Raw genomic sequence first — 13,389 nt, 5'->3', positions numbered from 1 at the left:
TCGCGAGGGAATGCATTCATCGAGAGCCCTCCGGGGGAGGAGCTATTTTATTTCGGTATTGCGGTCCGAGCGAGATCTGCGAACACATGTTTCGGAACCTTGGCCCGAATCCTCTAGTTATTCGGCCAGCAAATTCACTTAACGAAGCCCCGCTAAATTTGTTTGCAATTTACGAGAGAGACAGTTCCAAGTTTTCGCAAAAACTTAACGATTATCTTGACGACGTCTTATTCGTCGGTACACATGGAAAATAATAATCCTCCTTAGATGTAAATAATAATTAAAATGTGAACAATCAGAAAAGAAATCGAAAAATATTGAAAAACTATGTGTATCGATACAATTTGTTAAAAAATATTGTTCTCTGAAAAGTGATGAAATAATTTCGTCGTGTGTGGACTATCGATGATTCATGAAGTAGACGACAGGATGGTAGGACGATTAGATCATAGACAATGGAGATTCAACTTGACGAGGTTTTTAACAAAAAGGACGCTCTTTTATTTATTGTCTTCTCTCGGTATAACAAGTGACTAGCACTTCGAATACAGCGATCGACATCCACTTAAAAATCAAATTATACACTCGCACACATTGGAAATTAAATTTCGCATCGATTTCAAATGGAATGTATTAAATATTTAAAAAAAAAAACACATAGATTTCGATCAATCTTTCATTATTCGAAAAAAATTTTGAAAGCCTGTTTTTCACGCATTTTTTTTTACTGTTAGATACCAACGCGTTAAAAAGATCGTATGTTACTCGTCGGCTATCTGTTTTTTTTTCGAGCATTGAAAAAACAGTTTAACGCCGACATCAACAAGCACGTGTCAGCTGCTGGCAGAAAAAGTCGGTCGTGCAACAGACTTTGTAACAAAAAGCAAAATTTGAAAGTTGTAATAACAACTTGCTTGAAAAAAAAAAAAAAAAAAACAGTCGATCGTAGACTCCATGCTTGTCGTTAAGAAAAAAAAAGAAGATTCACGCGAGAGATTATAGAGCTTAGCAAAAAGCCGCATCTCAACACTTTCTACGATAGAATAAAAAAAAAAACGAGACCCGTCGATGATGACAGATCATCATCGACAAAATACATGCGGTAAACATTCACAAACGATCATTAATAATATATATAACTCATTGAAAGTTGTTTTTCAAATTGTTTGCTCTTCAAAAAAGAAAACAAAAACAGCAAATCTTGAACCAATCAACCATCTACAAAGCGTTTTCTATTTCTCTTAATCGGTTTTTTTTTTTTTATATCGCAAATATATAAATAATAAACTTTTAATGAGTTCTATATATTAATACTCATTACTCGCGCACTCACACATTGTTCGCACTCTCATCTTATTATTAAATGATTTTGCTTAATATAGTTACTTAAGTATTCGAAACAGTTCGCAAAATATGTGAGGCGTATTTGCCGTTTAGACTTAACCACTACTTGTTTTTAGGAACATCAAAGTCATCGAATTATTTCGCGCGATAAAAATCTGAACGTTGTTCTTAACCAGCCGTTTTTTCTTTGTTTGCTTCGAGAAACAACCACGACGTTACGTACAAACAAAAAATCGAATTCAACTGCGATGTTTATCTATCATTTTGATGGAAGTATCTGAAAAAATTTGAAAGACACACGGGTATTTGTTCGTTCCGAAGGGGAAAGCACATATTCGAAAGAAAAAAAATATAGAAATCCTAAACAGCATAAAATACGTGTCGTTTGCTCTCTCGCAGAGACAAGTAAATTTTAATTTGATATTTTTAATTTAAGATTGTACAATCGAATAATAAATAAATAAAAAAAATCTTAAGAACAATTTTACGCGAGTCCAAATTCGAACTAGAAAAAAATATTTGTTCAATTTCAGATTTGTACAGCGAGAGAGGCGCGAAAGTTTATACTGTTTAGGATTAGTAATGTAATAACTTAAGCATCTCGAGTGATGTGCAAGTGTTGTGTACTCAAATAAAGTTTGCACTCGCAGAACCGGTTGCCGCAACCGGAAGATCATCCTCGATAAATCGTCTTAAGGACTATACCGTTCAGGAACAACTTGCCAGTCACTTGTAATCACTGTGAAGTGTCATCGCGATATTTAAAAAAAAAGAAAAAGTCTACCTTTTTTTCTTATGCACACATCACAAAATTTCCTGCGTTTCAATCCTGCGTTTTTTTCTTGGTTGCGAAAAAACGTATGTCCGCAACACCGACGCGGGATCGCACACGCGAACACTGTATATGCGTGAAACATCCTTCGAACACACAGAGTTTTTTTTTCGACACGAAGTTCTATTCTTCAAAGATAAATTGCGCCCTCCAAGTAAGTGAAACCTTCTCGGACACTGGATCTTACAACGGCTGCCAGAATCTTGGAGCGCTTCAAGTACTCGGTCAAATCTTCGATCCTACGCCAGAAAATCAGTCTCACATCCTCGGAGCTTGATTGCCATCAGCAAATGCATTTTTCTTGCAAAAAAAAAAAGCATTTCGCAAAGAATCACTCTCGTCAAGGGACGCTGCTCTCTTCTTTTTTCTTTTTTTTTTTTTTTTTTTCAAGGAAAGGAGATTTTTCGTCCTTGCCGAGGACCTTGTCAGCGATTGGAGTAGACGTTGCTGTTGAGGATGACGATGTTGTTTCTTTTGCTTGGCTCGTCTTGTCCGCTGAAGAGGAGGGCGTGTAGAAGGCGTCATATGCTCAAAGACGGCCTCTTTTTGCGGTCCTTGGTGTTGTTCTTGCCGAAAATCGTCCCGAGAACCTTCGAGACCGAGTGCACGCCCAATTTTCTGCGGATCGGCAACGCTCGCAGCAACTGAACCGATCTCGCTTCTCGCAAGAGCCCTTGAAAGGCCAATGCTGCTCCGGCGGGACTCTCCGCGGCGCTCACCTCGTAAAACTGACATCCGTGAGTAAGTGACAGTTGCTGGCCTTCGTCTACGCACACTTCTCTGCAACAGAAACGTTCGTCGATTTTTCCTTAATGACTTTTTTGACGAGTATATTTCATCAACTTAATGAAAACATGTCAAAAGTGTAATTTGGATGAACAAGATTAATATGATGCTACGTCGAGACGGAAATGGGGGTGTAACTCAGTGGTAGAGTGTCTGCTTCGCATGCTGAAAGTCCTGGGTTCAAATCCCAGCACCTCCAGATTTTATTTTTATACCGCACACAAGACAAAGACCTTGTGTGCGAATGCCGCGGTTTTTTTTTGTCTAAATAAAAAATCGTCTCATTTTGTTTATCAATACAATTTTGCAAATTTTGCAAATTGCGACTGTCTACCAATAAGATACAGAAAAAAACGGCGTTTTCAGAACGACACTGTTTTGTCTTTCTTCGAAACTGTTTACTTGAAGATTTCAAGGTAATAAAAAATTTCAAGAGTTTATTTCGAACGGATTTACAATTCTCGGAGTCGCGAAATTACGAAATTTACGGCTGCTTCGTAACAAGCCGGATATTCGCGCTCATCAATTGCGACTCGTCATTTCGCATGATTCACAAGAGTGGTTTATGTCGTTGCAACATGCGAATCACGTGTTGAAACACCAATCGGGAGAAACGCGCGGACCGGATGCTGCGGGCGTTCGCAAGATTTACATCGCGGGACGAACGTGGCGCTTTGCAAGTCAATGAATCGTCCGGTGAATTAAATCCTCGCGGAGCAACTGGGGATGCGCACCGGACCCGCGGTGACGGATACTACGAGTTTGGCAAACACCAGACGTGTCGAGGTGAGCGAACGGACGACATAAAGACCAGACGTTTACGAGAGGAAGCGGAGTCACTAAAATTTCGCCAGGTTGAGGTCACCAGGCGCCGCGGGATATTTATGATGTTAAGATTGCACCAAGTGTGTTTTTGTGCATGCGTTTCGTCCGTAATTTCGCGACTTCAAACTTTTCACCGACGAGTTTAGAGATGTTCCAAGTATCGCGAGTTTTGTTTAAAAAAAAAAAAACTTTGTTCGAAACACTTTTTCTAAAATTTCCATGAATCAATCCGCCACGCGGAGATCCGTGTACATTATTACCCTGTAATCGGTGCAAGAAAAAAAAACCAGACAAAGAATCGGGCGAGTCGACACGAGCGAGAAAACAGATGAACGAAAAGAAGCAGGGACGGGAGATTCCGGGTATATTTCCAGACGGCGCGGCTCTGCGTGGGGCAGAGAGAGGGTCTCTCTCCAATATTTATGGAGACAATTAAATTCGCAGGAACACATGATCCTTACGAGGAGCCGCACGTCGAGGGCTCGGAGCCGCACGAAGGGCACGTGGGAGGGCGCGTGATTAGACGCGATCGTGCACGATTCAATGCGCCACGCTCACGGCTGTTAATCCGTTCCCTTTTATTTTATACGAGAGGCGATTTCATCGGCGCGTTGCTTTACGAGCGGTTTCTGTCGTTATCTTTCTTTATTCAACGCGGGAGGGAGAGAGGCGCAATTTATATTTATGACACACACACGCGCGCGCGCGCGCGCAGTACCACGGAGAACTTGCAGAAGACGACTTTAAAAAAAAAAAACAAAAAGAAACGAAAACAAACACTTCCGAGAAAATAAAACGCTTTTCGCGCCGCTTCCACTCCGAAAACCGACGCTCCTCGAACTAGTTCATCGAGGCGCGTCGTCGCCGCCTCGGGGATCGCCGGCTGTGATTATTTCGAGATAAGCGTTATCGATGCGCAATGTTCGCGGTCGAACGGCTCTCCGCGCCGCTTCTCCGCGGAGTACGTACGTATCTAAAGCGGCGAAAACTCGTTCTCGAGAGAGTGGTTTCACCAGCCCTGCAGCGGACTTCGCTCTAATCTTTATGAACTCCATTAAGACGACGAGCGTGGCTACTGGATGTAAGAGAAGCGCGCGATAGCCTCTCGTCACGCGGATCGACCCTGCCCGCGACTTCGTCCTGTTTTCGTGCACGTTCCCGCCTTTCGAGAGAGCTCCAATCTCTGATCGCGTTATTAAAGAAATTATTTTAATTTTTTTATCCCTCGGATAACAATAAAAAAGACAGCAGCGGCTCACAAGGCTGCTGTTCTCAAGCCGAACACAAACGAACACAAAATATTGTAACAAAAAAAAGAGAATCACACATTCGTCGTCTTTGTATGTTAATTTTGTGCGACATCTTGAAGGTTGAATCATATTTGGACTTGAACCGTTGGGACTTGTCAGAGGTTTCGTAATCGCGCGTAAAAATAGAATGTCTGCGCGCGCGCGGCATCCATTAATTTAAAACTGATCGTTTCCCCACATCGGCAAGCGCGACACGCAAGGAAAGGCATGCGCGCGCGACTGTAATTTATGACTCACAGATCGATGGATCTCTCGAGAGAATAATTCCGGTTTAATTAAATTTCTCAACGATAATCGTGACAGTTGCGAAGAGCGCGTGTATCTCTTGCACGCCATCAAAATGCCAGTTACGTAAATCGAATTGCTCTTTTCTCCGTCGCGAGCACACACCGTCCCTGTCGCCGCGCGATCAATGACCAATCCCTCGCTCGCCCCTCGCGAGTGTGACATTTTATTCGTATGACATTTTTGATATTTCGCTCGTGGCTATCGGAGAGAGGCGGCGCGAACTCCCCCCCGTCTTTTGTTATTAAACTCGTCACGAAATTGCCAACGATTCCGCGACATTTTATTTTACCTCGATCATTGCGCGCGCGCACTCCGCAAAAAACTCGCTTAGCTTCGTCATTCCCGTTGTTTTCGAAAGGTTGACTTGCCGGAGGTTGAAAGGTTGAAATACCGAACCTGTGTGTGTGTGTGTGTGTCCTTTGTCAAATTCTATTGCGATTGTCACGATCTATAATCCGCCCCCTCTTCTCTTGGAAACGCGTGACATTTAACGTTTTTTTAGGACGGAGAAAAATTCGCGATTGCCGAAACACTGGCTGTGTATAGATTGTCTCGTATACGTATGTTCCATTTGAAAACCGGAAATATTCCGGTGTTGTGTGTGTTGCGTTTGGAAGAGACGAGATTCTTTCTTTCTTTCTCCCTTTCTCTCTCTCTCTCGCTCTTTCTCTCTCTCGCACGCGCGAGAGCTACTCGTGGAATTCTGTCGTAGATAAAATCCCTGACGACTGCGCGCCTTTTCGAGTAATCTTGCATAGTAGCATCGTAATTGCGGCGTTGCCGTCGTTACTAGATCATCAGTGAGATTTCTCTCGGTATGCAAAGCACCATAAAGGAGGTGTAAGGATGTGGGGAAGGTGGCGTCGTAAGGCGAGAAAAGGAGCGTGTCTTCGTTAACGACGATCCGCATTCTTGCGGGAATCCGCGAGGGAAATTCCGCGCCGTCCAATGTGAAGAAGAAATACCGACCGAAGTCCTGTTCTACCTACGTGCTTTTCGCGGCGACTGGAATTGATCGAGACGCGATTTTCGACGTCCCAACGCGCGAAATACAATATCGGACGTTGTCTTTTTTCTTCTCTCTCTCTCTTAAAAAAAAAAAAAAAAAAAAAAAAAACGATGTTTAAAATCTCGCGGCTTTGCGAGATACGTCGACGCGTCCCGAAGTCTCGAAAAGTCTCGAGTGTAAGTTCGAGAGTTGTATCGATTGTTTGTATATTCGCGCGACTCTTCGCGCGCCACGCACATTTCTCGTCTTTCACACACGCGAAAACCAGCCGCGCGTCGATCGAAGGTTAATTAGTTTATAACCGCCACTCTTTACACGTTCGACTTACAAAATAAAACCGCGCGCTAGTATTTCCTAGCTTTCTCCCGACCGAATCACGCGACGCGATGATGCACTTTGAGATGCCGGTTGCGTAAAAATGCGACCAAAGACGTATCGACGTATCTAAGAGACTCGCAACACGCGAGCCACACCTGCGCGTATCGGCGCGTCTTTCAAGCCGGACACACATTTTTTTTCATCACGACGCGCGTTGAATTTTACACACGTTTCGCGCGATGGAAAAGTGTGTCTCGCGCGAGGAGAACGCGCGCGAGAAATTGCATATGTGCGGTTTTATAAAATGTGCGCGTGCAGCGCACGTTTGTGTGTCGAACCGGCGCCGGATTCTCGACGCCGCGACGCGATGTGAAACGCGACACGTGGCATACACACACACACACACACACACACACACACACACGTCACCGAACGCAAACCGCAGTATCGGCATCGGGTGCCGCCGATTCGAAAAGACCCGGTAGTGGTCGAGGTGGTCACCGCGCTCGTCTAGAAACCATTCATCGCGACTTTTTTTTTTTCTCTCTTACCACGCCAGATCTGTTTACGCCAGCGTCAAAGTCGCCTGACCGACTTGGATGAATCGTTCTCCGAAGTTGACGTACCCGGCCGACCGATTAACTTACTCCGTCACCGCGCTGGTGACCGGCTGAACATTTGGTTCATTGAACTGGTTTTTTGCGCGAAAACGTGCGCGGCGTTGGCAAAAAACTTGCGCGCGCACAAAACCAAAGCTCGAAATAAAAATCACGGCGTGTGAAGAGTAGTTCAGGACGCTCTGTGAAATAAATTCCAACAGACTACAAGGATGTTAAATACAAACGCGTAAGAAAAATTGCGAGTTGAATTGATCTGATTTTGTAAAAAAAAAATTATTTTCAGATCGTTCGAACCTGCGTGAGAATTTTTACGCAATCGGATATCTACTCCGTGCAAAATTGCAACTTGAGCGGATAAAGGATCCGAAGTCCCCCCGTGATTTCCTCTCGAGCGAGTAGGCAGTCGCCAACGTATACTCTACTATTGCGCTATACGCAATAGCGAGCGCGTGGAAGGGAGGGCAACAAAACCGCTGGAAACAATCCAATAAAACGTCCGAGCGCCGCGTGCGGAGGTGCCGTCTGGAAAAACGCGAATCGCGTGGCGCACGCGAAATCTCACCTCGTCTAGGAAATATATCGGCGAAGATCCTGTTACTCGCAGGTGGAAAGTGAACTGCCGGGATTAATAGGCCGGACAGATATATACACACGCGCGCGGCAAATCACGCGTGTGCGATCGACGGGATAAACGGCGTCGTCGTTGTCGGAGAGAGAGAGAGAGAGAGGAAGGAACGGGAGGGAGAAAAAAAGAGGAACGATCGAGAATAATCGACGATTCGCCGACGGCGATACACGAAGTCGGCGATCGGAGATCGCGCGACGCGAATGATATTGTAATTCTTGCGCCGAGCGAGACACTTAAGCGGCCCTCATACGATCCGTATCGTGTGCCGTCGAATGAGCTCCGCGGTCCGATAAATCTCAATTCTGTAAATGAGATTTAACGCGCCGCGCGGTGATGACGCACATTTAGCGCGAAATTAAGTTCCCGCAATCGGCGATCTTAATTTCTGCAACAGATTCCTCTCATCGATGAGAGACGCTCCTCGACGTTCGATCGAAGAGAATATATCGTTCTTTTTCAAACAAATATTTTTTTTTGCAAAAAATCGATATTAAATTTCAGGAAGATGCGCGATTCTCGATTTTTATTGAAAACTTTGATTAATTACTGTTGTATTAAAAAAAACGCGGCGACGTTTGATCGTGTGTGAGAACCCCTTTAAAACACCACTCGGCGAAGTGTGCCAGTCTTGCGAGGCCAACGAATAAAAATGGGCCACGCATAAACACAACATTGCTTGTGAATAAGCATGATTTTTTTTTCTTTTTTTTTTTTTTTATCGGAACGAAAATACAACGAGCGATTGGAAACGTAACTAACGTCAAGAGAATTGAGAATGCTGCCAATTGTTATCAATAAATCAGAGATTAGAACGACGAAGAAAAATATACTTGCTCCTATTACGCAATCAAATGGCAAACGGAATTTACGGATGCGGCGAAAGAGATTTTTACGCGTGTCGAGTAAAGTAGCGAGAGAGAAAAAAAAAGCAAAACATTTGTGCACCGCACTGATTTAAGTTAACAATCGTCGTCGATTTTGCACCGTATCGTTGGAAAATAAGCGTGTACGCGCGATTTATCCTATTCCGGTCGTACACACACATCAGCGCGCCGGAGATCATCATCGAACGTTGATCGTACGCGTGGTACGTACTTACACACGCCCGCCTCTTACGAGACCGTTAATCATATATTTGTAACAATGTGATTTACGCTTACCGGGCGTGATCTAGATCTCGCTTGTTGCCGAGCAGCAGGGTAGTGAAGTAGGATGGCAGGCGTAAATCCGCGAGTTGCTTGAGAAGTCTACGGGCTTCCTGAAAGCTCTTCTTACATGTCACGCTGTAGACGATGACGAAGGCCTCGCCCCATCTTATGTGCGAGTACATGCAGCCGTTCTCCTGAAACAATCAACGGAACACGACCGGTCACTATGACAATCAAGATTCGAAGAAACGGATTTAAACTCGACGCATCTCTATTCGGATCTATTACGAGATGTCGGGCGTGCACGCCGCCGTTCGGCGAACACAAATCGATCGTGGAGTTTTAATTTCTCCGCTTCAGACATAAAAAAAAAAAAAAAAAAAAACAGGCTAAATTTTTTGTCGAATATCTTTAGCTTGCAACTTCATCTCGGATGTGTCCGTTTGCGCACGGGATGCATAAGATTGTCTTCAGTGACTGGAGGAAAAAAAAAAATCGTCAGACGAAAACGCTAAACGCGCGCGCTGATTACTCAACTCGCATCCGTAAATTTTAAGCCATCACTTAAAACCACCGCGCCATCGGGCGCGCGAGGCTGAATTTTATAGACCGAGATAAACATATACTTGGTCCGTGCGCGCGTATTTACGGACGTTATTTACGGTCAAATCTGTCGAATTAACATTGCGTGTAACGCGCTCGTAAATAAACGCCGCAGGAAACTCCGACACAACAGCGAGCACGAGGAATATGCGCCTTTCACGCTGCCCACAACGCAATGTTTTAATGTTTCAAGACTTGTGGACAGAGCTCGCGATATAAAAAAAAAAAAAAAAGAAAGAAAGAAAGAAAGAAAATATTACACTTAATTAAATCTCGCCAAAAGACTCGCTTACCAAAATAAAAATTTCTGTCACCGATTCGATTTTCAGAATTTCTGATTTGTCCCCGAGTTCTTCGTCGCTTCTTCATGTCTCGTGTTTTTTTGTTTTTGTTGTTTTTTTTTTTTTTTAGAGTCTACAAAAAACTCTCTGGATTGTTCATTACTTTAAACGGTTACCGAATCCGTCGCGTAACCTCGACGGATAGACGTCATTGGCATAGAACATTGTCGGGCAGGCGTGCATCTGTCGTCTCGTCTCCGAGACAAGCTCGAGCCGCTCATAAATATTTATTGATCGATTGTATTCGAGGCAATTGAACGCGCGCGCGCGATGCCGGAATTGCGTTCACACGTGTCACGTAAGTGCATCAACGGCGGCGACAACGTTGCACAACGCACCGCCGACGTGATTCGTCCAGTTATGAAATAATGCAAAGCGTCTGTCTCGATTAAAAGTTTAATGTCTTTTAATGCACTTTGCGTGTCGCGTAATTTCGTGAAAATTGAGCGTATCAATTTGCATAAATTTGCGTGAGATTAACGAATTTCTTTTGCGCGGTAATTAATTTGAAGCAGTTACATTTGTCAAAAAAAAAATAAATAAATAAATAATAACACAATCCGACAAATAGAGAAACTCAATTGTGCGAGAATTTCGCGTATTTATGGTTTTATAAATATAAATCATTTTTTTTTCACATATTTACGTTGTGACTTATTTATATTAATATATCACACATATAGATTCATTAATATTAATAATTATGTTAACATCAATTGAAGCTCGAGAGGATAATCGAAGCGATTCATCGTGACATGCGGGTAAAAAAAAATTTCGAGGGCTATTAAGGCCGAGTGTGTGCGTGTATAAAAATACGCTCGCGGAGACTATAATTTTCGGACTGGCGGTCCTTTCTTAACGACGCGACAGTTAACAGAACACCCGATAGGACGAAACGACCGTTGCTGTCCATTCGGAATCGATTCAAGTGGGCGAGAACCGCGCGCTTTAACACCTACGCGATCTTACCGGATAAAAGCAACGATCGCCCCGGCGCGACGAAGTTATGTTTCTTATCCGTGCTCGCGCGGCGGATAACGATCCCTTCAGCTATTCGCCCTTACGAATAGCGCCAATATTGTCGGGTTAATAATGTTTCCCCGATATTAGCAAACTGCGCGTATATATTCGACATTCCGAGGAATCGGCGGTATATTTCTCCGGATGCACATCCAAAATTAACTTTCAGAGCGTCGTGATTCACGTTAGAAAAAAAAAAAAAAAAACAAAAACAAAACAAAAACAAACCATCAAGAAGGATATTCCCGCTTATTTATTGGAAGCTTCGCTAGAGAAATACACTATACCCGTGAATTGCCCGCGCGCAACCAACTGTTGCGCCGGTTACAACCCTCTTAGCGGTGTGAATCAAATTATAGAGGCACGGATCGGCGTATCTCGAGACGTATCTTTTCCCTCGCGCGCGACAATGCACGTTTCCACGAAAGCGACACCGGTCCGCAACCGAACGACGCCGCGGGACGTCGCGTTATTGCCCGGTCGCTGACAATGAGTTACAGTGTTATTACTCGTAGTTTTACAACAAGAGAGAGAGAGAGAGAGAGAGACAGGGTTCCTACCGGGTTCACCCCCCTTGAGAGAAAAAGATAGAGAGAGAGATGGAGAAAGAGAAATATAGTAAAGATAGTAACTTATGGTTGACGTAACGAGCGACGCGCGCAGCCTCCCAGAAGGGTGAAGGGAGCGAAGGTAAGGCAATAAACTGAATTATCGCTGTAACACTCTGAATCGCGCGCGCTGTGCGCATGCTAGCCGAGATGTTATGGGAAAGATCGAGCCTACGGCTACACACGCGCGCATATGGTTGAAAGGCGAGTTTTAATTGCCGCGCAACTTTTCAGTTGTTGCGAATTATTTATTTATTATTTCTGTTGCTTTTCAAACGCACGCACGCACGCACGCACGCACGCACGCGCGTAAATGACAGGTTTTTAACTCTAGTGTTGGTTCGGCTCAACGTTTTATTTGTCTTTTCTCGCGAATGTTTAAAGTAAATATCACCTTCGCGAAATCTACCGCGCCATTTCACCTCCTTTTGTTATACGAGAACGATTTATTGCCGCATCTCTCCTCAGGAAAACAAGGTGTGAGCGCTACATCATGCGCGATAGCAACCGAGAAATGTTCGGTTAGGCGCGCGGCATTTGTGTGTTTGCACACATGTGCGCACCCGAGGAATTGAGATAAGCGACCGACCGACAGTGGAATTTCAATGCCGATTCGAAAACTTCGTTATCGGAGACCGAATTCGCCGGCATTCCGCGAGCGTAACGACTCGTGAAAATGAGTTTTTTTTTTTTTTTTTGTTTTTTTATAGAAAGAAACTTTCGTTTCGCGAGAGAACCGACGACGATCAATCGAGAAGCGGAGAAAGAGAGAGAGAGAGAGTGGATGAAAATGAAGAAATTAAGACATTCCAGAAAGAGAGAGTATTCATCAATTTCTTAATTCGCTCTAATTGATCTTGATATTATACGAATTTAACGATATATATACACATCAACCTCGTTTATAAACTGTTGTAATTTACTCGCGCCAGATGGAAATGCAATCAATCTCCCGTCTTTTTTTTTTATAATTACTCAATTACTTTCACGTGTTCGTATCGTACGAGATTTGATGGAAAATTAAAAACAACCAAAAAAAAGATAGAGAGAAGGAGAGACTCAGTGCGTAAAACACTTACAACAGTAAATTAAAACAACAGTAAATTAAAACAAGAATAAACCGACCGTCGAGGCGCATCCGGTACATACCGGTCCCAAACGGCGTCGTTACATTCGGTCTTCCGTCCCTCCTTCCCCCAGCTCCCTCGCCGCTCTCAACCCCTTCCCCGCTGGAGGGCAAGGAGAGCACGGCGCTTAATTATCAATTACCCACCGGGCCTCCCACGAAAAGCAATCGCAATTACGAGCCGGTCACGAGGCCAGCCGGAGCGGATTCGCCCCTTTCTTGCCTCCCTCACTTCTTCACTCCCTCTCTCTCTCTCCCAACTCCCCCTCGCAGATTTATTTCGTACGTGCACGCGGATGAAGAACAATGCGAGAATTGGGGAAGTGTGTCACCAGGCTGCTGGCACTCTTCATATTCGCGAGGCGGAACACACCTGGGCACCATGCGGCGCTCAGCATCTCCGGAGCGGGTTGGTCTTGAGAGATGAGGCGGTATGATTGATACTTTATTGCGGTCCGCGCACCATTGACCCGTAAAACCATATGTAGATCGTAAGAAATGAGACACGCGAGATGACAACAAAACAAAACAAGATAAGCGGCGAGAGAGAGAGAGAGAGACAGAGAGAAAGAGAGAGAGAGGG

The 13,389-nt window shown here is 44.2% G+C and overlaps 1 protein-coding gene and 1 non-coding gene across 2 annotated transcripts in view; one reads left to right on the top strand and one right to left on the bottom strand.

The window, feature by feature from the left end:
* Window positions 1–2,544: 2,544 nt before the first annotated feature.
* The window catches only part of LOC109853748 (ras-related and estrogen-regulated growth inhibitor-like), a 32,624-nt gene continuing 21,779 nt past the window's right edge, over window positions 2,545–13,389 (bottom strand). Inside the window, exons 5-6 of the mRNA XM_020426138.1 lie at window positions 9,121–9,302; window positions 2,545–2,956 (exon numbers count right to left, since the gene is read on the bottom strand). Coding sequence (XP_020281727.1) covers window positions 2,698–2,956; window positions 9,121–9,302 — 441 coding nt within the window. The 3' untranslated portion in view covers window positions 2,545–2,697. The remainder of the gene's footprint in view (window positions 2,957–9,120; window positions 9,303–13,389) is intronic.
* Window positions 3,090–3,161, top strand: Trnaa-cgc. Its single transcript has one exon. It is a non-coding gene; the product is annotated as a tRNA-Ala (tRNA).

The sequence above is a fragment of the Pseudomyrmex gracilis genome, unplaced genomic scaffold (assembly GCF_002006095.1).
Source record: "Pseudomyrmex gracilis isolate BER0280 unplaced genomic scaffold, ASM200609v1 scaffold_54, whole genome shotgun sequence".
Classification (NCBI taxonomy): domain Eukaryota; kingdom Metazoa; phylum Arthropoda; class Insecta; order Hymenoptera; family Formicidae; genus Pseudomyrmex; species Pseudomyrmex gracilis.
Note: the sequence above shows the minus strand (reverse complement) of the source record. Positions and strands in the feature narration are given on the sequence as shown.